The sequence below is a fragment of the Nesoenas mayeri genome (genome assembly GCF_963082525.1).
Source record: "Nesoenas mayeri genome assembly, chromosome: 1".
NCBI lineage: Eukaryota > Metazoa > Chordata > Aves > Columbiformes > Columbidae > Nesoenas > Nesoenas mayeri.
The window spans coordinates 77,185,949-77,209,562 of record NC_137541.1 but is presented as its reverse complement, the minus strand read 5'-3'; the positions used below and the strand labels follow the sequence as shown (position 1 = coordinate 77,209,562).

The 23,614-nt window shown below is 38.3% G+C and overlaps 1 protein-coding gene across 1 annotated transcript in view; it reads right to left on the bottom strand.

The window, feature by feature from the left end:
- Window positions 1-17,973, bottom strand: part of ETNK1 (ethanolamine kinase 1) — a 34,154-nt gene extending 16,181 nt beyond the window's left edge. The window contains exons 1-4 of the mRNA XM_080340223.1: window positions 17,712-17,973; window positions 5,659-5,918; window positions 4,679-4,819; window positions 2,555-2,697 (exon numbers count right to left, since the gene is read on the bottom strand). Coding sequence (XP_080196349.1) covers window positions 2,555-2,697; window positions 4,679-4,819; window positions 5,659-5,918; window positions 17,712-17,867 — 700 coding nt within the window. The 5' untranslated portion in view covers window positions 17,868-17,973. The remainder of the gene's footprint in view (window positions 1-2,554; window positions 2,698-4,678; window positions 4,820-5,658; window positions 5,919-17,711) is intronic.
- Between the last annotated feature and the right edge of the window lie 5,641 nt (window positions 17,974-23,614).

The window sequence follows — 23,614 nt, the reverse complement described above, 5'->3', positions numbered from 1 at the left end:
TAAAAAAAAAAAATACATACACACACCCACCCCACACCTAGTAAATGTGCAAATTAAGCATTCACAAACAAAATTATAAATACAGCGAGTTTTTTTTTTTTGTCAGCTTCTGAAAAGCCAGATAGATGCTACCAGCTTTGCTCAAACTTTACTGGGAAGGAAGAAAAAAAATTAGTAGTTGATCTAGAAGACCGATCCTCTCTTTAGTTCCAGCTTAGGGTCAACCAAGGTCTTTTTGATACACATGAGCCTTTCTAGATTAAAGAGTAAATTTAGTAAGAGTACAGCATCACAAAAGCTTTGAACTGCCTTCATACTGTTTGATGCTATACTTAACAAAGTACATCTTGAAAGATTCTATTTTGTGCTCTTGCAAATTTATTTGTATACCAATAAAAACTTTTGCTCTCCTAAGTAGAATTCCAGCAATACATGTTTATCTACAGTTAAAAGCTAAGGTTCCAGTTCCAAAATCATGTTCCTCATCTCAAAATTGTACTGACAGGTTGATACTTTTCGCTCTGTACAACATAACTGTAAGAAACAGCTTTCAAGCAACAAATACTCTACAGATGGCATTGAGGTTTGGTTACTATGAAAATGGTACCTGTTGTACCCAGATTGTAGAAGTTCTACAACACAGTACGTGTGCAACATTCAAACTGAAGTTTAATAAATGTGTGTTTCGTATTTCCAAGTAATTCCCCCACCAAGATGTTTACAGTGAGCTTGAAGCCCGAGTGCTTTATGCACCTCCCTCCTCCCCACCCTGTCCCCAAACACTAAGCACTCACACACTCTTTATTGTAGGATTGCTCATAAGTGATGCACTACTGGCATTGTTTTTTCCTCCATTCTGTTTACAAAAAGGAAAGCATATAGCATTTGTTTTACAAGTAGGAACTTCAAGCCTATTGACTGTGATAGTGAGCCTCCAAAGGAACTCCTTGATTTTTTTTTTTCCCCAGCATGGTTCTACTATGAAAAGTGACTATAAAGTTACTTTTACCTCAACGGGTCTGTTATGGAATGCTAAAACTCAAGGTAGCTTCAGCACTGAAAGAAACAATAGATTTATATTTGGTACCACAGTATCACAACTTCAATGTGTTTAAGACCACAAGCTGTTTTGTTGTTTGGGTTTTTTTTGCATACCTTTCATGCTTTCCCCACCCTCCTCTTTTTAAGCAGAACTATAACTTACCATTGTAACTACATAAAACTGCTGAACTTACATACTGAATTCTTAGAATTTAATACTGCTGTTAATAGCACTGTACAGGTATATGTGTATATATATATATATACACACACGTATGTATATACCTATAGAAGTGCTAGCAATTCCCCTCAGAATTGTATCACTAGGGCGAAAATTGTATACAAGCCACTAAAGGACTTTATTTTCTCAATTTACATGCATTCAGTGCGTATCTGATGAAGAAATTGGTTACATATACACAGCCAGTTTTCATACTAGAACCAACTCCAGCATATATTTGTTTCTTTTTTTTTTAGTTTTTATTTAGAAATTAAGGCATATAATCTTAAAAGGTCAAAGACCAATTATGACTGATGGAGAATACTCCAGTTCAATTCATAGTCATTTACTTCATATGCTTTTGGCTTACATATCAACAGTGTTATCAAACTGTCACAAACAAATATGAAGCTACTAGAAGGAATGTGTTATCCTCACTTCAGAAGAACATCTTCATCTAGCCTGAATAATTTGTTGCACTCAGCTGAACTAAGGTATTTGAGATGGGAGGAAAGCTGTGCATTCTTACTGCACCACGGTAATTTTAGCGTCATGAGTTTGTTTCAATAACCTGTTTAATTGATTTATTTAGTAACCGAACCTCAAACCACTAAAATCCAGGAATAAAAAAAATGGGTTTATACAGAAGCTTTATAGATTTTTAGTTAAGGCATTCTATAATAACATGAATAATGAGTTAAACTTATTATAATAAAAAAAAAAAAAGTATTTCATCTCTGCTAAGACATGTACTGCCTACAATTGCTTAAACTATGTATTTACAGTAGAAATCTTTAATATGCCTATGTACCTCATGGAGGAAATAAATTGAGTCAGAGTATAGTTTTAAGCATCATTAAGATACTTCATTATGAAGGTGTCTTCCAACAATCAAAAAATCAGAACAACACACACACTATAGAAGATAATATCTTCACATTATTTTCTATGCTTGTATGACTTTTCTTCTGACAAGCTTTATATGACTAGAATAGAGTTAACAAACAAATGCACACTTTGAAGCCTAGTCATACAGGCAGACTAGGGATTAACAAATTCATTAAAATAAAGCAAGGAACACAAACATTCTTCATCTGTACAGTAACATACAGATGAGAATTAGTTAATTAAGCAACTTAAAATTTGCACAGGTATCACTACCACTACATTGGGTCTTGAAAGCTCAAATTGAGTTTGCTCGTTAAAGTCAGTAAAATGACACTACTGATGTAACAAATGCAATCACAGCATAAACAAACTAATCCACTACTTACTGTTTAGTTCAATACCTACCTCGTTTCTTGTTGTAAATAATATTCTTACACAACAGGTCATTGTGACAGAGTACCACTGGGGATCCTAAATTTGACAGCCTTTCCTTCATCCAGGCCATCTCTTCCTGAAGAACTTGAGGACTTGGAATGTCACTTAAAAACCTTTTCAGGTAAAAGAAGTTTGAGTGTTTATATTTAGCAAAATTATTTCCATACAGAGTATTTGTAATGAAATAACTTGTTATTTTCCACTACCTTCTTATTTCAAATAATTCAATAGACCTTCTCCCAGACAAGAGCACTCTTTCCCCTGGCACCAAGGCAGTCAAATTACAACAATAATTTCCCTTCTGTCATCCCAATTCTCTGAAGATTGTTTGTGCCGTAAAACAGACAGTAGTCCAAAAATCGGGAGTGGAACTTGAACACTATCCTGCACGTTTTTTAAAGGAGTAAAGATTACAAGTGTTATAGCATGAATTTCATTCACTTCACTCACACTACATTACTGCCTTCAAACAGAATGCATAGCAAGTACTATATGCATCTATACAAAGGAAATTCGGACTCATTTTTAGGTCTAGCCACAGTAAACATGCTTCAGTAGGTGTTTTCTATTTTAGACTTTCAATTAACTACTCAAATTTTGTCAGTTTTCTTACAAATGTTATGTTGTAGGAGAAACAATGTCAAACAACTTTGCTAGATCATTCTTTAATTACAATGCAGCAAGAAGGGCAAGTTGGCACCAGTGATTTCAAAGTTCTAAGAAGAATGTTTTAAAGCTGGAATCTGCTTACTGAGTGATATGAAGTTCATTATATTGTACAAACAGCTCCGAATTACAGTTTTAAGTTAAGTTTGATCTCAAATCCCTGAAAAAGTCTTCAACTCAAGATTTAGATTACAGCACAGAAACTTAATGTAAAAATAAAATATTGCTCCTAGCTTTGCCATTCCTCTTATCCAAATCTTCCAGTGACTGATGCTAGCACCCTTCAGAAATACTATCTTATTTTTTTAAGCTCCTAAGAAAAAAGTTTGATGGACAATACAAGAGCTATACCAGGATGCTAAAAACAAAATGTAATTAAATCCTTAAACCCATGTGAAACTGCATGATTGTACGAGTCTAGAATGAGCTGATACATTTTTCTTCTCTGGAAAATGCTTTGGGAGTTCATCTCATCAGACAAAACAGTCTTTCATTAATTTTTATGCCATGCAATTACAGACAAACTGATAAACTGGACAAATACAGGAGAGCTAAGAGGTGCAGATGGGAATGAACAACAAGCAGTACTCCTGCAACCCCAGGAAATATGCTTTCACTATTCAGAACATTTCACAACAGAACATAGGTCTCAGTTTGGGAGACTGATAGATCTCTTAAAAGCTGTTGAGACACAACTACCTCAAGAAATATTTCACTTGACCGTGGTTCTTTAAAAAGAGTAAACTACAGAATCACAGAATGTTAGGGATTGGAAGGGACCTCAAAAGATAATCTAGTCCAATCCCCCTGCCAGAGCAGGAACACCTAGATGAGGTTACACAGGAAGGTGTCCAGGCAGGTTTGAATGTCTCCAGAGTAGGAGACTCCACAACCCCCCTGGACAGCCTGTTCCAGTGCTCTGTCACCCTTACTGAGAAGAAGTTTCTTCTCAAATTTAAGTGGAACCTCTTGTGTTCCAGTTCAAACCCATTACCCCTTGTCCTACCGTTGGTTGTCACTGAGAAGAGCCTGGCTCCATCCTCTTGACACTCACCCTTTACATATTTGTAAACATTAATACAGTCACTCCTCAGTCTCCTCCAAGCTAAAGAGACCCAGCTCCCTCAGCATTTCCTCATAAGGTAGATGCTCCACTCCCTTAATCATCTTCGTTACCCTGTGCTATTGAGTGCCCAATCAAACCAAGAACTTCATGTATTATATACACAATATACCAAATGAATTTAAAGTTTTTCCTTACCATATTTGACGTTTACATAGCTACTTCAGTATAAACAGTATGACTAAACTCAAAATTTTACACACTTTCTACATTACATGGTAACCCAAACTTTTCTTTTTAAACATTCTCCTACCTCTCCACTAGAAAGAATGGGAAATCTGGAAATCACATAATGAAATATCTACCTTTTATTTACTTCTTCATCCATAAATTCTGTGGGTATGAGAGAGAAGTATTTCCCCATCTTCAGCCACAGATTAGATTTAGGGATCCATCCATTGTGTGCATGAATAGTATGGATTTTAGCCAGCTGTCTGGCAATGAGTCTAAAAAAATTTTAAAAAGTTTAAGATTAATGTTATAATTGCAGTAGATATAACAGTCTTTGTCATATTTTTCCTAGCAACAAGAGAAGACAACTACAATATATTTAACAGAAAAACTGTAAAAAATGCAGCAAGGGAATCCAAAGAGGTTTAAACAAGAGCAGCACAGATATAGGGTAGCACCTGTAAAGGCTCAAAAGGTCATTAGCAGCACTACTTAAGGGAGAGGAGGCAGGAAGGACTGGAGTTCAGACACAGCATGCATACTTCACCTGTATTTACAGTCTACTCCTCAACTTGCTTATCTTTAGAAGAGTTAATTTAAATTAGCTGCCATTGTTAGGCAAATACATTTTAGTGCATATATGAAAAGCTAAAATCTTAAGACATCAGCACTTTTTTTATACTGCTAATAGTTTAAAAAAAAAATCTGTCTCTATAGAAGCCTATCTTGAACTTATTCACAAAAGGAATGTATTAGAAACAGAGCTGAGAGTCCTCGCTTTAATCAAGTCCAGCCTCCCACAACTCCACCATGTTAAATGATCTCCCTAACAGTAATATGCAAGTATTAAATACTCACAATTAACAGACCTCTAGTGAGTATATAGCTTTCTGGGGAGGCAAAAAGGATCATTTGTTCAGCACTGAAACACCATGATAACTAAGACAGAAGACCGTAAGCTGTCGTGAGTGTGAACATCAACTTAGTGCAGAGTTATAGAAATATTTCTTCTCTGCCTGCTCATGAACTAAGCTTGAGATCCTTTGGGCCTGATAGAACACTATAAATGCATCACAGAACTTGAATAATGAAATAATAATAAAAAAAAGGTTACCTGAAAATATCTGGATTGCATACATGCTCTGGATCCAGTGCTTCTCCCTGCATGAACTCGTAGCACAGGCCATTATTAAAAGTACAGTACAGTTGAGGTGCACAGCCGTGAGCCTGTAACACGCGAAAACTCTTCACTTCCTCATCCCGATCTACTAAGAGCTCGGTCTTATTGCCATAGATTCTAACTAGAACCACATCGTCTGTTATGTCACCCACATAGCAGCCAATTAGTTTATTGGTGATTCCATCAGTGAAGAGCTGAAAAATAAAAATAATGCAGAAGCAACTCAGATCTGTATTTTCAGCATGCAGGAAATGAATGCAGGGTTATTCTTTAGTTCATGAAAACACTTTAAGATACAAGAAAATCACGGAGAAAATGGCGAGGATTTTTCCCAGTAACACAAAATGCGAAAAGGAAAATGTGCTACAGTACTGTAAACTACTGAAATGCTACCTGTAAAAGGCAATAATGGAAAGCCTAATGTTGTAAAATAAGCTTCCACATAATCACTCTGAAACTGACAGACTAAATGGCTGAAAGCAAAGCCCCAACAAGGCAGGAATCCTAAACCAGTCAGTCCTAAACAGAAAAACAGTCATGAATATAGGCAGCACAAAATCAATAACAATTTTGATGCACTTCAGAATTTCAGTTCTTGATGATCAGTACACCACTGGTAAAAGATACTCCTGGAGTTCTAAACTATCTCCTTTTAAATTCAGGTCAGAAACAGTTCAAGTTCAGTGGTTATAATCTTCCCACCAGCCTTGAGGTTCTACTGATTGAGAACAATTCCTAAAGTCACTTTTGCTCCTCTACACATTTGAGACAGTACTTAAAATGCAAGACCCCAGTCTTCAGCCTCAAGTACCATTCCAAATTTAAAAGCTTCAGACCACTATCCTCCCACTTTACTTGTACATGCCATTTAAAAGGAAAAAGGAAACAAAAACAACCCACAACACTTCAAGTCCTTATCATTAAGACAAATATAAAAGCAACATTTAAAGCCCTGTAATTTACTAGACTTTGCCCAGTCAAGTCACTGATGCCTGAACATCCTGAAGATAAAGCAAGTAGCTTTCTACAAAAGTTAAGAACATTATTTGAGCATTATGTTTGCATCTAATGACAACCTACTCCCTGCCTCTCAAATAATGATGGAGGCATGGATACTACAAGTTCCTAGTCATGGAAAAAGCAGAGGGCAGACCCAAAAAAAAAAAAAAAAAAAACACAAACAACAAATACTCCTTAACTGGTGCTTCTCCTTTCCATTTGATAATGGGCCCAGCCCCAAAACAGTCATTATACACTCTGAACTCTTGCAAACACTGCCTGACAAGCAGACTAAATCCCAAGTTACTGGGCTGCACGCAGTCAAGCACTTAAAATCCAGCTCAGTGCCTGCAAGAGCAACACAGCAGTTCTTAATCTCCTACAGTCTGGGACAGTTTTACAAAGCAGAAAACAGATGTTTCACGCTTTCAAATTCTTTGCACTTTGTCAACACAGACTGAATGCTTAAGAACTTGCTGGATGAGCACTACCCATATTAACTCTAGCTGTTAGGTGAGTGACCAACAGGCAAGACATTAACATTCTCAGGTGACAAGCAGTATCACAAGCAAGAATGCCAATGTTTTCATAACTACTGAACAGCTGCCCACAGCCTTAAGCATAAGCAGTGAACAATTTAAAGTCAAGGTTATTACAGCAAATGTAATTCATATTCAAGTACAATTTTTTTTAGTGGTTACTGTCATACGTTTTCTCCCACTCTGTTGCCCCCAAAAGTTCAATTAAAACTCAATTTAAAAATAATAAACTCTCACATGAAGAACAAAAGCTCCTTTCAGGACCTTGCACCGAGCAGCAGGAAGTAGCTTCAAGTTGGTCAACGTACACAATTTTCCCTCAGACAAACATCTTGCAAATTTAATGTGACACATTTCATTACAAAGTGCTTTTATCATTAATTCTCAGTTATTCACATGCATATGCATGAGAGACAAATGGGACATATGGTCTGATCACCTTTAACAGAGCTTTCACAACCTATGCAGGTCCATGAAGCAGCTTTTATTCAAAGGCAACATGAAGACTCTTAATATATATATATATATATTTTTTTTAAATTCATAATTGTAACAGATGTCAGAAAAATCAGCTAAAACTTGAAACCTATTTATCAGAATTCAAATACTAAGTGTACAATGACAACAGTTTCAATTCCTTATTCACACATCTTCCTGCATTTCTCCTCCCTCAAACTCTAAGTCAGGCCCAGAGCAAAAATACTGATAAATTGAGAGGTCTGTTGCATTTCAGACCTATATTAAACATTAATGTTTTTTCTTTTATTAAGATACATGTCAACAACAGGCAAACTTCTCTACAGGCACTATCATTCCTTTGAGCCTTGGTCAATTTTGGGTTTTTTTGAAAACCAAACAATTCAGAAACTTGAACTTCCCCATGCCCCTCCCAGAGGTAGCCTTTATTTTCAAAAGTAAAGTACTATCATTCAAACACAAGTGACAGCTTTTTTCCAAATCTCAGAGATATAGAGAAATCAAGCATCAGAAGCGCTTTTATTTTTTTTTTTAAACACACACCCCCTCAAAAAAAACCAAAACAAAACAAAACTAAACAAAACAAAACTGAAGTTGAGTCAAGTCTCCCATTTAGGAAATGACAAGACTTACAGTGGAAGATGCTGTGTTTTAGCTATTATGTCTTGCTTTCCACAGCACTCCTATGCTACAAGGTAAATAAACTCAACAAGATACAGCTCAAGATTCTTGAGGAGAGATGCAAAATAGCAAAGGATGTGAAAGTACTCCCTTTTTTTAAAAAAAACAGTTAAGAACACTTAAACTTCCAGAAGTAGGTTCAGCAATCACATAACTTTCATCTACACAGGGCAACCATAAATTCATAAGAAACCTACTTACAAAGCCTCCTTGATTGACTCAAAATGAAGGGTTTACAATTTATGGGCACACTTTATTACTAGCTATTATTTCAATAACCCAGACAGGAGAAAAGCCATGAAGAATCTTGTCTCAAGCAGTCTTCACAGCAACTAAATGTTACAATGTTGATCAGCACAACTAAGAAAACTATGCCATTTCACACTATAGATACTGCTTTGCTCATTAAAATGGATACAACTGTATCCTAACACTGCCCTGTTCTTTTGCTTGACACATATGCAGATGTTTTCAGTTTTCTCTGTACACATGAACATATTGCTGCAACAATGTACATGCTGCATCAAGAGAAGTTTGATGTGCTTGAAAGGTGCTACCTAATTTGAACAGGCAGTACTTAAATGCGATTCAAGTATGGCTTGCAAATCACAAATTACAACTTTATATTATAACATATTCAATTTATAAAATTCTCCCTTGTAAGTGTATTGTCACAGGATCACTTAGATTGGAAGGGACCTCCCTGTGATCATCTAGTTCAACCTGTCTGCTCCAACAAGGCCAACAAGAGCCAGTTGCCCAGGACTGTGTCCAGCAAAATCCCCAGGAAGCCTGGAGACACCACAACCTGTCTGGGCAACCTGTTCTAGAAGGAATTTTGCATGTGGTTTTACTTTGTCCCTCTTCTTTCCCTCCCACCAAGTATTTATACACATCAACAAGATCCCTACAAGGCCTCTTTTTTTTCCAGGCCGAACAGTCCCAGCCCTCAGACACTCCCCATATGAAAGATGCTCCAGTCCCTCAATCGTCTTCACAGCCCTCTGCTGGAATTGCTCTAGCAAGCCTGGATCTTTCTCATACTGGGGAGCCAAGAATGGGACACAACACTTTAATATGGCAAATCAATGCAGAAGTACTGATTCTCATACATTTTAAGCATAAAAGCATAATGAACTGATTAAAAAGTTTAAAGAGCACTTTGCTGAAAGTTATTTATGTTGAGCTGTTAATCAAGATAAAAGGTATCTTGTCTGCCACACTTAAATTAAAACTTCTGAAATGTAGCATTAGGAAATGCTCTTATCCTATCACTGCAAGGCCAAAAAGTAAAAGTTCTGCTGAACTAAGAAGGATCAAAACCAGTAAGTACAAAATCCATTACCCCCTGAAGAAAAATAAGTCTATTGTCTTTCTTGAATGGCAAAGGCAGCAAACAAAACAGGCAATAATCCCAAACATACAACCGCACTATTGCAAATCACTGGAACCTATGCTGCCACTGTTTCTTATAAAACAACCCTCTAATGATTCCTGCCTTTCTATGCATACAAAATGGCACCATGAAAAATATAAGGCTCTATGGTCATCAGAAATAGTGGTAATACAAAACAAAACAAACACACACACCAAAAAACAAAATACAACAACAACCAAACAAAAAAAGCAACACAAAAAAACCACAAACAACCCACAGACATTCAGCAGTGCTGACACAAAGAAGCAGTAAGAATTTTACTTGCTTATGCTGTTAAACAGAAACTTCTGGCCACTGTACAGCTTTTGTCATACTGCACAGGCCTATTATCCCCTTAAAACAAATCTCATTAGTGTTAATAAAAAGAAATCTACAACAAGGAAATTGGACTACCTCAACTGATAATTTAGGAACTACTACTTATTAACATCTATTTGTAACATGCTGCTCTAAGTAATTATTTACACCCAGGAGCATTTCAGTTATTTCTTCTTAAAAAGGCAGAAGGGTTTGCTTACTTTCTATTTAATAACATTATGCAGAATAGAAAATTTCCATATTCCATCATGAGAAAACATCTTTCTACCAGTAAAAGAATATAATTTCACTTTAATCTTTTATTCAGAATGCCTTCACTATGGCATTTAAAGAATCAGTTCTTGCCTGAAATGTAACCCAAGATGGAGTAGAGCAAAAGAGGAGTTCTATAAAAAAATAATCAGTTCAGCAGCATTAACAAAGAAGGGACTCTGATGACACAGATAAGATAATCAGTAAACTCAAGGTCATGTGGGAAAAGATGGAAGAATCCAAAAAATGTTATGAATAGCAGATAGAAAGTTATGGAAAGAAATCAAGAAATACAAAGAGCTGACAGAAGTCAAGAACACGATACAATGCATTAAAAAAATCCAGCAGCAAGTTTCTGGTACTCTTGTAATCTGCAAAAATTTAATTATTGTGATATGTATTTATCACATTGTAGTAAATACTTTCAGGTGAGGTAGCACAAATCTAAAACTATTAGGTTGATGCAAAAGTAATTGTGGGTCTTGCGTTGTTGAAATTTGCCCTTTGATTTTGAATACATTCTTAAATGTGGTTATGTTACACATCCTTTAATGTGCTTTTCTCAAGCTATGTTTTATTTGCTACTGACTTATTACATGTTGTATATTTATTTTAGACTATGGAAATTATGTTAGAGAAAAAGCAAATTCAAGGTATTTTCTTATTCGAGTTCAAAATGGGTCATAAAGCAGCAGAGATAACTCACAACATCAATAACACATTTGGCCCAGGAACTACTAATGAATGTACAGTACAGCAGTGGGTCAAGGAGTTTCACTAAGGGGACAAGAGTCTTGAAGATAAGGAGCATAGTGGTCAGCCATGAGAAGTTGATGATGACCAACTGAGAGCAATCAAAGCTGATCCTCTTACAGCTACACCAAAAGTTGCCGAAAAACTCAGTGTCGACTGTTCTATGGTTGTTCAGTGTTTGAAGCAAATTGGAAAAGTGAAAAAGCTTGAGAAGTGGGTGCCTCATGAGCTGAGCAAAAATTTAAAAATAATTGTTTTGACATGTTGTCTTCTCTTATTCTACACAACAACAAAAACCATTTCTCAATAAGATTGTGATGTGCAACGAGAAGTGGATTTTACATGATGACCAGCTCAGTGGTTGAACAAGAAGAACCTCCAAAGCACTTCGGCAGTCTGCTGCAGGTTTGATCCACTACAGCTTTCTGAACCCTGGTGAAACCATGACATCTGAGAAGTCTGCTCAGCAAATCGATGAGATACACTGAAAACCACAACACCTGCAGCTGGCACTGGTCAACAGAAAGGGCCCAATTCTTCTCCACAATAATGCCTGACCGCACATCACACAACCAGTGCTTCAAAAGTCATACGAATTGGGCTACAAAGTTTTCCTCATTCGCCATATTCCTCTGACCTCTCAGCAACCAACTACCACTTCTTCAAGCATCTCAACTTTTTGCAAGGAAAATGCTTCCACAACCAGCAGGATGCGGAAAATGCTTTCCAAGAGTTCATCAAATGTCAGAGCACAGATTTTTACACTGCAGGAATAAACAAACTCATTTTTCATTTACAAAACTGTTCATTGTAATGGTTCCTATAAATATGTGTTTGAGCCTAGTTATAATGATTTAAAATTCACGGTCCAAACCACAATTACATTTGCACCAACCTAATAGTTTTCTACTGTTCTCTTGGGATGCAGCAGCACAGAGAATGCAATACCACCGCTACCTATGCTACATAGTATCACTTAAGCATTTTTTTGGTTACCAAACTATCAACACTGCCACTTCAAGGAAGAATTCAGTTCGGGTTTGGTTTTTTGTTTGGGTTCCCCCTGTCCCCCCATGGTGCATGTTTTGTTTCTGTTTTTTGTTGTGGGTTGTTGTGGGTTTTTTTTCTCTCTGAAAGTCTTAACTGAAGTTTCACATCCTCCATATTCTCAATATAAATACCATTTAAAAATTCAGCCAGTAGTCTACTATAAATGCTATAGATATATCACCACTTGCAAGGACTGTTTCTGATCTAAATGTATGACAAGATGAGAAAGCTTTTTTGTTTGTCAGAAGAAAACCTCAAAGAGAAATTACATATTTTTCATCTTGTTTCTGAAGAATATCCTCCTAACTCAAAACAGTCAACATCAGATAACTAGTTAAGACTGCTAAAGTTGTGAATTAGTTTAGATATTTTTACAGATTTTGCGATATTGATAAGAACAGTTACAGATAAAAATTAAGCTAATACAAAAGGAGCCTAAAATTTCATCCAAACTCAAAGAATGAATTTGCTGCTACTCACCCTAGAAGACTTTGACATGAAATATCTGTGTAAAGGGGGGGTAGGAAAGGGGGCAGAGGGGAAGGGCAAACAGGAACTATAACATCTTAATAAGCTACCTTCATTTCCAGTGTTTCAAGTCTATAGCATAAATTTTATGCCATTACCTAGCTAGATGCAAGCCGTGTCTAAACAAATACCAATTCTCTATAATTAGAACCAGAGTCATCAATACAAACACACCTACACTGTACATAGCTGGATGACCTCATACACTGTGACATGGCACATAAATTACATAAAATGTCACCACATATATGATTGCTGCCTCATCTGCTGATATCACAAAAACCCTTTACAACAAGGGATTGAGATTATCGAGCTTTATCAGAAGCTCAATAAGAATGGAGAAGCCAACCCAGCCTCAAATGACATCCAATACTGCCCACATTTCCCACTCACTGTGACTCCGTGCTCAAGGCACACCTCAAATTACAGTTTTTCCACAACACATCAGCAGCGCAACCCATTCTGAAACTCTAACTTTTCTTATTCTTTCCTTCACTCATTAGTTCTTCATTTAGAGATATTAGCACTTCAGAATGTTAATCTGTGAAATCAGTGATTCCTCTTTATGTCATGACTGTTTTCACAACTGCTAAGAGCATGTCCTAAAAGCAGCTGAGCAATGAAGACCTCTCCTGAAAAATGACACTGAGATACAAAATATAAAGTTAGTTTACTTTGTTTCCAAGACTAACATTTTCTGTTACCAATAATTTATTTCAAAGCTTTAAACCCCATACTCAGTCTGTTTAAATAAACTGTGAAATATTTTAACTAGTTGAGAAATCTGAACATAACCACAGTTTGTTACAAACAAGATGCTAAAATCCACACAAGCAAAGAAATTAGAGCAGCAGCCAGAAAATACTGCCTGAAGCAAAGCTATTAAGCCCAAGTCCAGAAGAAAAAGCAAAACGACAGGGAAAAAGCTAACCTCATATATAAAAAAAATTGATAGTAGTGTTGTTTTCATGGTGAAATCACAGTTCTTTATAAGCATGGCTCTGTCTTGTGTGTTGACATTTCATAGCTACAGGAATAAATTTTTGCGAAGAATTATAAAATGCTGCAATAGGAAAGTCATGCGAAGACGTACATCTTGTCAACAAAGACACAATACCAGAAATCAAGCAATGTCCAATTATTCCAGAGAAAACAAAAACACTCAACTCAAAACCGCACCACACAAGCCAAAATAATTAGACTGATCTGGAGATCATAGGAGCTTGCAGGATTTGGGGAGGAAGGGAAGTCTTACTGAAGAATTCAATCCCCTTTGCGAAACTGATTCCCTACCTCCCTTTCCCCTTAGGTTTGGGCCAGGACAAGAGCACTGTTTGCTAGAACATAATGTTTATTACATTTTATATGATTTTGCAGCTGATTTTTTTCACACACAAGTTATAATGCTGGTCTATCCAAATAATGGTATAAATTGACACTATTAATACTAAGCTTTTTCACCAATAAAAACAAGCAGCTTTTATTCTCAATGCTAAAGATTACTTCAGAATGCAAAGAAATACACATTGTTTTTCCTGCACCATAATATTACACTGCAGAAAGGAAATTGCATATTAACCTACTGAATCCTTCATTATGACCAAACTTGCAAGATGTAGAATAGGTCATGAGATAAAGAATCCCGAACCTGTACTTACTAAAGTGGTAACCAACCTTCCTATACTGTAATCGAACATTGATCTTCGATTACTAACATGAATGAATCTCCTTAAAAGAAAAAAAAAAAATTCTTAAGATTGGGAAAAGATTCCAAACTGTGACTGTATTTTTACATTAGGAAGTATGACAGAACCTCTTCAAATAATTAAAGAGTTTATCTTTCATTAATAAAGAATTGTTCAGAATATAAAATTTGAAATGTCCACTGTCACAATTCAAGCTGTTCACTAACTCAAAACAGGGTTTGAATGAGTTTTGAAGAGCATTTTTGTTTATGAAATCCAAAAGAACATTTTCTCATGTTCACCACGAACAATTTCTGAATTCAGCAAGCAGTGAGCTTTAGAGCTGGTTGTGAGAGATCTCCAGAGATCCATTCCAACCTGAACCACACTATAATTTTATTACCAAAATTACCTGTTAGAGAATCAAAAGTGACTACTGCAAAAAGCACAGATTGGGTTTGACGACACTGCTTTGTATTACTGTAAGGCAGAAAAATCAAGCTTCAGGAATTCAAGAGTCAGAAAATACAATACCTAGTTCTATGCAGCTCCTATTACATCCTCAGATGACAACTGCAGAAAGTATCTACATGAAGGTCAGTGCCTAGACAGGAAAATTTTGTTTCTCTTTATCAGTGTAAAAGAACTTGAATATTTGTACTAGTTTGTAGTGATAACATTCATATATAATGTAAGATAGATTATAGTAGAACTGCTTGTGATTCAGCAAATAATTGGCAATGCTTACGGCTAATATCAACTTTCTGTTAAATAATGCAATAAAGGGATAATTAAAGAACTAGAGATTTAAGTTTGTATCCTCTGTCCTACATTTTTTTTTTTCAGAGAACATAAAAGTTTAAAATGTTAAAATATATTCCTGATTTTGAATACATATAAATCTCAGATAGAAAATTTTAATGCTTAATCCTCACTTTAACTACTGTTTTAAAATTTTTAGCTGACTAAACAATTTTGACACAAAAGAGTAAACTTTTATGAGAGAAGTTAATTAACTTTCTAAAGTCAAAGTCTGAACTCTTCAACTTCTTAATAATTGTTTCGACCCAAGAGGCACTAAGAGCAAAGGCAGGTAACAGCAGAGTTCAGAGGAAGTAGTAGTTTGTTCCACCTATCAATGTTCTTTGTCTACTTTGCCGTGATACTGTTGTTTCAATCGTATTTTCCATGCAACATGATTGTCATTTTCATCTCCCTCCTAAAAGTATGTTCCTCTAGTGAAACAGCTCCAAGGCAGACCTTCTGCTTGCTCCATCCTCTTAATAAAACCAGCAATCTTTCAGCATTTTACTGTACATGATGCATGTGCAACTAACAAAATGCAGCAATGGTGATGATACAACTAGTTTCAAAGCACATGCATTCTTGCTTGTTACATGCACATAGCAGTTTAACCTTTTTATCTCTTTAGTCTGTGTTTATTAAAGAGTTTCATAAATAGGATGTTCTGCTGTCCAAAAAAGCAAAATTACTATTAATAATAATAATAATACAACTAGTTGAAAAGTTTGGGTTTTAAAGTAACTTGGCTGAAACAAAACTCACAACAATTTTCAGACAGAAACCTCTAACCATGGGCTGTAGACTATCACTTCCCTTGCAAGACCAGTCAAATTAGTCCTTGTTTCACACCAATGGTACCAGTGGTTTTTATTCTGTTAATTGCTTCTTCTGAAGAGGGTGACAGAGGAAGGAAGCAGCATGTTTTTTTCTTTAAACCTACTAGAACTTTCCCACAAGATTAGAGTCATCCCTCCCTGATAAGAAAATGTTTCACTTTCATTTATTAGCTTTCCTGTAGGAAAGAAAGCAAAACGTTCTGTTGATAAGTACTCTCATCAGAGAACTGAAAGAACATAAACAAGGGTAATTTTATGTAGTCCTGCAAAGGGCAGGGAGTTGGACTTGATGATCCTTCTGGGTCCCTACTCATTCAAGATATTCTATGAACTCCAAGAACCCTGTTTAAAATTACACATTGTAAATCTATTTTCATTGCACCTCAAGATGTTGGGACTATGTTTAACTTAATGCCTACAGCTCTTAAAGAAATTACTTAGAAAAACCTCATAAGTTTTATTTTCACAGTTACTAGACTGGCGTATGTCAATTTTCTTTTCCTACCAAGAAACTTCAGAAAATATCAGTCAATTTATGTGCTATTACCTCAAGGTGCTCAGTTTTTCTATATAAATTATTTCCAGCAGCTTTCTTCAGAGGAACTTCACTAAATAAAACACTTCCACATATTAATAACTGCTGAGTAAGGCGGCTTAACAGCGTGTAACAAAACGCTCAACTAAACACAGGCTGCACCTGAACTGCTACTTTAGCCAGGTAAATTGACTGGAGACCTGCATGGGGCCAGGCTACGTATATTCTAGAAGCACAAAAGCAGCCAATCCTCTGGCAGATGACTCGTCAAATATGAATGATCGCTCACCTAGAGAATACCAGACACTAAGCGGCGATACTTCCCCGCACGGCCGGGACTAACAGATGCGAGCACGGACCTTAACGGGGCTGACACTTGCCGAGATACCGTCAGCCTAAAAAACAAAACTCCGCGACGAACCCAAGGCGTGTATTCATATTTATTAACATGCGATGGCGCGGGCAGAGCCCGCCGAGGCTCCGAGGCCGACGGCCGAGCGCCCCCGTTACCTCAGCAGCCGCCCCCTCCTCTTCCCGCTCTGCCCTGGGGAGGTGGGCAGCCCCCACCGCCGCTTCACGAACACCCCCTGCCCGGCTCCCGGGGCCCTGGCCCATCCCGTCCCCCACCGCTACCGCAGCCCTCACCCCCCGAGCCGGCAGCGGGGGTCGTGCGTGCGGTGGGGCCGCCAGCCGAGAGCGGGTGGGAGAGCTCTCCCCGCCGATAACGGAGGCAAGGCGGGGAGACAAGTTTCAGCGGTGAGGGCACGAAAGGAGGAAGAGGAAAGCGAGCGATGGGGGAAGGAGGAGGAGGAGGGCTGGGAGGGGGCAGGGGATGCTGCCGCGCCGACACGCCCCGCCGCCAGGCTGCCGAGCAAATGGGGCTCAGCACAGGGGGCTGCGTTCGGAGAGCGAGCGGGGAGGGGGAGGGGAAGGAAGCGAGGCGGCAGCTCCCCCGCACAATGGCCGCCCGCCCTCCCCCCTTCCTTCCTCTCTCTGTCTCTCTTCTCTCCCTGCCCAAGCCCAGGCTGCCGCATCCCTTACCGGCCACCTAAAGCGCAAGGCCCCGGCGGCGCGCCCGGCCTCCCCTCGTACCTGCAGCGTCACCTCCTCGGGTCTCCAGTGGGGCCGCAGGCGGCGCAGGAGCTGCAGGGCGCCCTGGCGGTAGCCGGGCCCCTCCCGCTCGCTGACAGTGATGTCCAGCTTGGGCACCTCCGGGGAGCCGGGCGGGACGTGGATGTAGTTGGACATGACGGCGGTCGGTCGGTCGGACGGGACGCGGCACTGGGCGGCGAGGGCGGGCGGCTCTCTCTCCTCAGCGTCTCCTCCGCGGCGGAGCCGGCAACTGAGGGGGAAATTTCCACTTGGGCTCCCGATAAAGCAGCTCCACCTCCCCCTCGGCTGCGGCGCGGAGCAGCTTGGGAGAGCAGGCGGGGCCTGGCGGCGCCCTGCCCTTCGCCTCCCCCCTTCACCTGCCCGCCGGCCGCCGCTCCCTCAGCCCCCTCCCGCGCCTCCACCTGCCCGTGGCCGTGGGGCAACGAGGGGGGAGACGGACTAACAAAAGCTCCCGGCCGCTGTGGAGGGGCAGCCGTGAGGGAGGGAGAGCGGCCCCCAGCCGCCACCCGACCGCTGGGGCGGGCGGGGCGTGAAGGAATGCGGGGCCGGCAGCTGTCGGGGCGCCGCCCGGTCGGTCACCGAGCAAATGTTTGATTGTAATCAGCCTCTGAGTTATCTGCTGCGGTTAATTTTTGTCTTTCAGCTTCTTCGTAACACGCCCCTTTTTTTTTTCGCTTCTCCGCTCCCCTGCAGGGTGTGTACCTGCCAACCACCTTGCTCCGCTTTCCAGTTTCAGCCGGTTGTAGTTTGATGCCGCTTGTGGCCCCTTAGGGCACTGAGAAAGTATCAGGCTCCACGCCCGCCCTAGTTTAAATATATTCATAAACATCATCCTTTTCATAAGCAGTACAGAACAGTTACATATTTTTTTTTCCTGTTTTATCTTGAAAACGTCACTGCTTTCAAGTTTGAGTTATTTTCAGACAAAAAAAAAAAGCCCAGACTATACCACAACGTTCTACCAATCAAGAAAAAAAAAAAAAAATCCTATCTTTTCTGTCTTTTCAATAAATATTTTTATGCTGCCCCTAATATTCCTGTAAGTACCTGCCTCCTGTGACATTCTGTGATTTTTCACGTGTAGGAAACACGGAAGACTCAAGAAGTTTCTCTGTTATAAAGCAAGTTTATTAAGTTAGCCTAAGACACAAGAACTAAGCAAATGGAATAACCGCCAATGTCTTCCCTGAAGACTTGTTACTCCAAGTAGACCCAGGTCAGGATAAGGGGCATAATTTACGCTCAGATTGAACAACACCATGAAGAAAACTGCTAGTCCTATAGGTTTAGTTCTCACTGATTTTGCATTCCTCTCCAAAAGTGCTGTGCATTAGTAACCTTTCCACTGTGTCATCCATGACTATCTATGTGTGAATGTGTCTTCTCTTTTACCAAAAAATTGCCATTGTCCTGTCACTGAAAGGTTTTGCATGACCTCACTATATAAGTGCATCATCAATTCTATTATTTCTGTTGAACACCTCACCTTATCGCAATGTTTCTTCTTCATTCACCCACCTGTACACCTTCCCCCTCAGACAGCATTAAACACTTGGAACAGTTTGTCAACAATTTTTCAAGTAATTTCTTTCTTAAAACTTTCTTCTCTCATTCCTCATGACCATTATATTAGTATTCTTTGTGGTCTAAACTTTGGTTCAGACCAAGGGTTTAAAATCTTTAGAGCCACAAATCTATCTTTGTGAGACATCAATAAACAAACTTTCCTTCTGTTGTATTTTAAATGAAAACATAATGTGTATGGTTTGGTGTTATTAGTGTAAATATGTTATCCCATATTAAGAAACCTTTTTCTATCAAGGATTAAAAGGGTAAGAATATAGGGGTCTGAATAAAATTTCAAATGTCAAAATTTCCAGATCTAAGTGTTATAGCTTGGGTACATTTCTAGTAGTAATATGCTTTTGACTTGTCTTTGTTTGAATGTTTCCTAAAAAAAAAAAAAACCACACACACAAACCTGTTTCAAGTTTTATAACCCTCTTTTCTGCTACTTTGCATCTGTCTTTTGTATACACTGACTCATTACTTAAAATCTTCTTTCTCCCTTTCACCTGATTGGACCTATCTATTTCTTCCACTAGCCCACACCAATTTTTCTTTTTTAAAAGGACATTTTGAAAGTCAAACTTTTTTTTTTTTTTTAATTTGAAAAAAGCCTTTCTTTAAACACACTCACCTTCATACATTTTTCAGTCCTATAAGTAAGTATTGCCATTACAGCCTGATTATCACTCTCTCTGATCAAGCACATAATACATGGTGCCCTCAGCTTTTGCTTAGGTAGTTTGGTAGATGATAAACCAGGACTTATTTATGGATTAAGGGCAAAGTGACATTTTTGTTGAAATAAAATATCAAAGGGTGAATGTTCCAGCTTTGGTATGTTAAATTCAACAAGAACAGAGATTCGGTCTTGCTCGTGTTGAACATAATACTCCTACCAGAATCTTTCAGTTATTGACTCTGAGAAGCCTTGCTAACTTACCCAAGTCTGACTGAATTTCCAGAAGCTGTCTGTGAGTATATTTAAATATAAAGTGGGGTAGCTGGAGAAGTCACGGTACTTAGATTGTTTGGGAATTAATGGAACTGAACTTCTGCCTACAAAATATTTATCAAAGAAATGAAAGAACTAAGAACACTTAGGCAGTAGAACCTTTGTATTTCTCGTCGCAGTATAAAGACACATCCTTTTTGCTTGTCCTCATGGTGCATTGGGAATTCCTAATTCCTGTTTTAAAACAGTTCAATACAAGTTATAGACAGCTACTCACCCTGTTTCCTTTCCTTTTAACCTTTTAGTTCCTGCAAATGTTTGTTGTGTCCAAATCAAATCCCAGAAAACATCTTCTGAAGACCGGGACTCTTTCTCAAGTTTCCGAGAATAGCATTTTTTTCATTTTTGAAAAATGTATTTTCCTTTTTCTTTTGCCTCTCCTGTCAGCTATACCCTACAAATCATGAAATTAATTAATAAGAACTCTAGTGGGTTCCTCACAGGCTACAAAGTGCTCAGGTCAGCCATAGTTCAGTAATAAAGAGAATGTGTTTTCTCTTAATGCATGATATTTTTGTAAGTACACCATACTAAATTAAAGCAATTTTAAGGCAGATCATAGATGTACACAACATGGGACTGAAGAAAACAGGATGCTTTATGTCATGGCTGAGACAGACAAACGACATAGACCAAGTTCTTCCAGGATGAAAATAGTAGATGCCATTTATTGCCACAAGTGCATTTTTATACAGTTTTACCAATTCATGTGTCTCTTCACTATTGGTTACAAGTTACAGCAGTAACATCTCATTGGCTATTTTTGCTGTCATCGATGTTACTCTTCTACTCCCTTCTCTCTCACGGGTACATCCTTAACATCTCCAGATACTCCTTTAGTCCCATCTTTCTCACGGGTAGGCCTTAATATCTACAAGGCTAATTTCTGTTCCCATGCCCTCTGTCAGGGAATCCACGGACCCACCGTAGTCCCCCACAGCTTTAGTTCTCTCCCAGACCTGTGCTCTACCAGGCAAGCTGGGTACTGACTACGTAACAGCCTGTCTGACCTGCTTATTGTCACTGTTCTGACATTGTCTTTTCCTTCTTTTGCTAACCAGGGAATGTGTTGCACCATTTCATTCATTTATTCCTATATTTTTCACCTTTCCTTTAGGTCAGTGCTGGATGCTTTGTAAGCTCTTGAAAAAATAAACAAGCAATAAAGACTAAACCAACCAAACAGAAAAACAGCCAACCAACCAAAAAACACACCAAAAACCCAAAACCAAATCAACCAACCAAATAAAAAATTAAAAAAAAAAAGGGCGGGTGCGAAAGAAAACAGCAACATCAGACTCAGAACCAGCTTTAACTTCCCAGGTGCAGTTCTCCTGGGAAGCCTTCCAAACCTAGTAATTCAGTAATTGCTTCAGAAGAACTCAGTGCATGAATGTGACTATAAATGGGAAATGTACCCCTCCTAGCCATAATTAATTTTAATAACATTTTGCATAGCAGAGCATCTCAAAATACTTGTTCTAACCTCACAAATGCAAAAATTGAGTCATTAGAAGGTTAAACTTGCCATTAGACCAGCCAGTCAGCAGGCCTGCAAATAATTTTTGACTTCCAATCCTTTGATCACATGCATTCTTTGGTGCTTTAGAGCATGTCAACTCTGTTGATTACACAGCATGTTTTACTTGTGTCAAGATGAATCACATGTCTGTACACACAGTGTTAAACTGTAATTCAACTCTTATATTTATTTATGTACTATATCGATTTGTAGAGTGCCTGGTGCCCTAGCATCCATATTGATTTACCAGCAACTCTTGACAGGCAGAGTTTATAGTTCTGTCATATGTCTATTGTATTCTTTAAACAGATTTCATTTTAATTTTGGTGAAGACTAGCTTGAAATAGATTATTTTATAAAAATCCTGACAGTTTACAAATTTCTCTAAGATGGATACTACTTGATATGTTGTTGAAGTGGTAAAAACACTCACTTTAGCAAATTGCTTGACAGAATAATAGGTTATAGCTTTTTCAAGTATATTTTGAAAGCTGCATACAACAGCAGAGTAAAAATCTTAATGCTCACTGCAGTTTTATGGCTTAATTTTCTAGTAGCTACCAATTAGTAACACTCATTTGACACGTTCCATGTGATAACCTCGTTCCTGACTATCTAACCCCTACTGCTGACAACATGGGAGTGGTGCGGTGCATAATGTAATGTGATAACAGACGTGATTACAAATGAAATAGCTTAGGGGTTTCCAGATCTTTCAGCTTTTCAGGATTTCACCTGGAAACCCCAGAAGTTTCTCGTGGAAGTCTGGATATCTGTGCCAATAGGCTTGGTTACCTCCAAAGCCCCTTCAGATGAACACACAGGTGTCTTCCCTCTGTGCTGTCTCTAGCTTTGAGTCAATGACCTGTAGGCTGAACAGCCATGAGTGGTTATCCAGTCACACATCCTTCAGAAAACCTAAGCAAAATAAGGAAAATGGTTAAATATGCATGTTAATTAATCTCAGTTCAGTGCAGAGAAAAAGCCTGGCAAAACCTGTTTAAGTCAGTAGAACCAAACACATGCTTATGCTTAAGCAGATCCTAAATCAAAATGAGCAGCTTAGCGAGGAATTCTGTGATTTCTCCATGCTGGTGGGGCTGAATTATACATTTGTTTCAGGCTACATATAAAATATTATAGCCACTGGGTGTAAAGACAGCATATAAAATCTTTGTACTAATTACACTACTCAAAAATACAGATTAAATACATCAGTACAAAATTATAATTAAGGCCAGTATCTGCATTTTTTTTAAAGACTCATCTGTATTTTAAAATATGAAGAGTAATTACAAGTTGACTGATCCTTGACTAAACTTGAACTATATACACGTCCAATGATTTACCATACTCTGGTGTTTTTCTCAAGGACAACACATAGACACACTGTGTAAGTGCCCAGAAAGAGTCTACTTAGGCAGATTTAGGATGCCTTGCATGCAAGAATAAATTCACCTGCAGCAATGTAAGAGGATTAGTTCAGTGGCTTTTATAACTTCTAGAAATTTAAACTTTTCTGACATCTTACTGACTAATCAAACATACTCCTATGAAGAAAAGTTTAAACCTCAGCAAGTTGAAACATTACCTGTGAACAGAGACAGTATCAAATGTACATTTAAATGTTATGTAAGCCTGTCTGTAAAAGAAGCCTAGAATACTTTTCCCTATTTTTAAGGTACTATCAGAATGTCACTCTATACTCTCCAGAGAAATCTCTAATCAGTTTTATAGCATTAAAAAGTGTGTGTGGGAGTTAGCTGAACTAAATTAAAA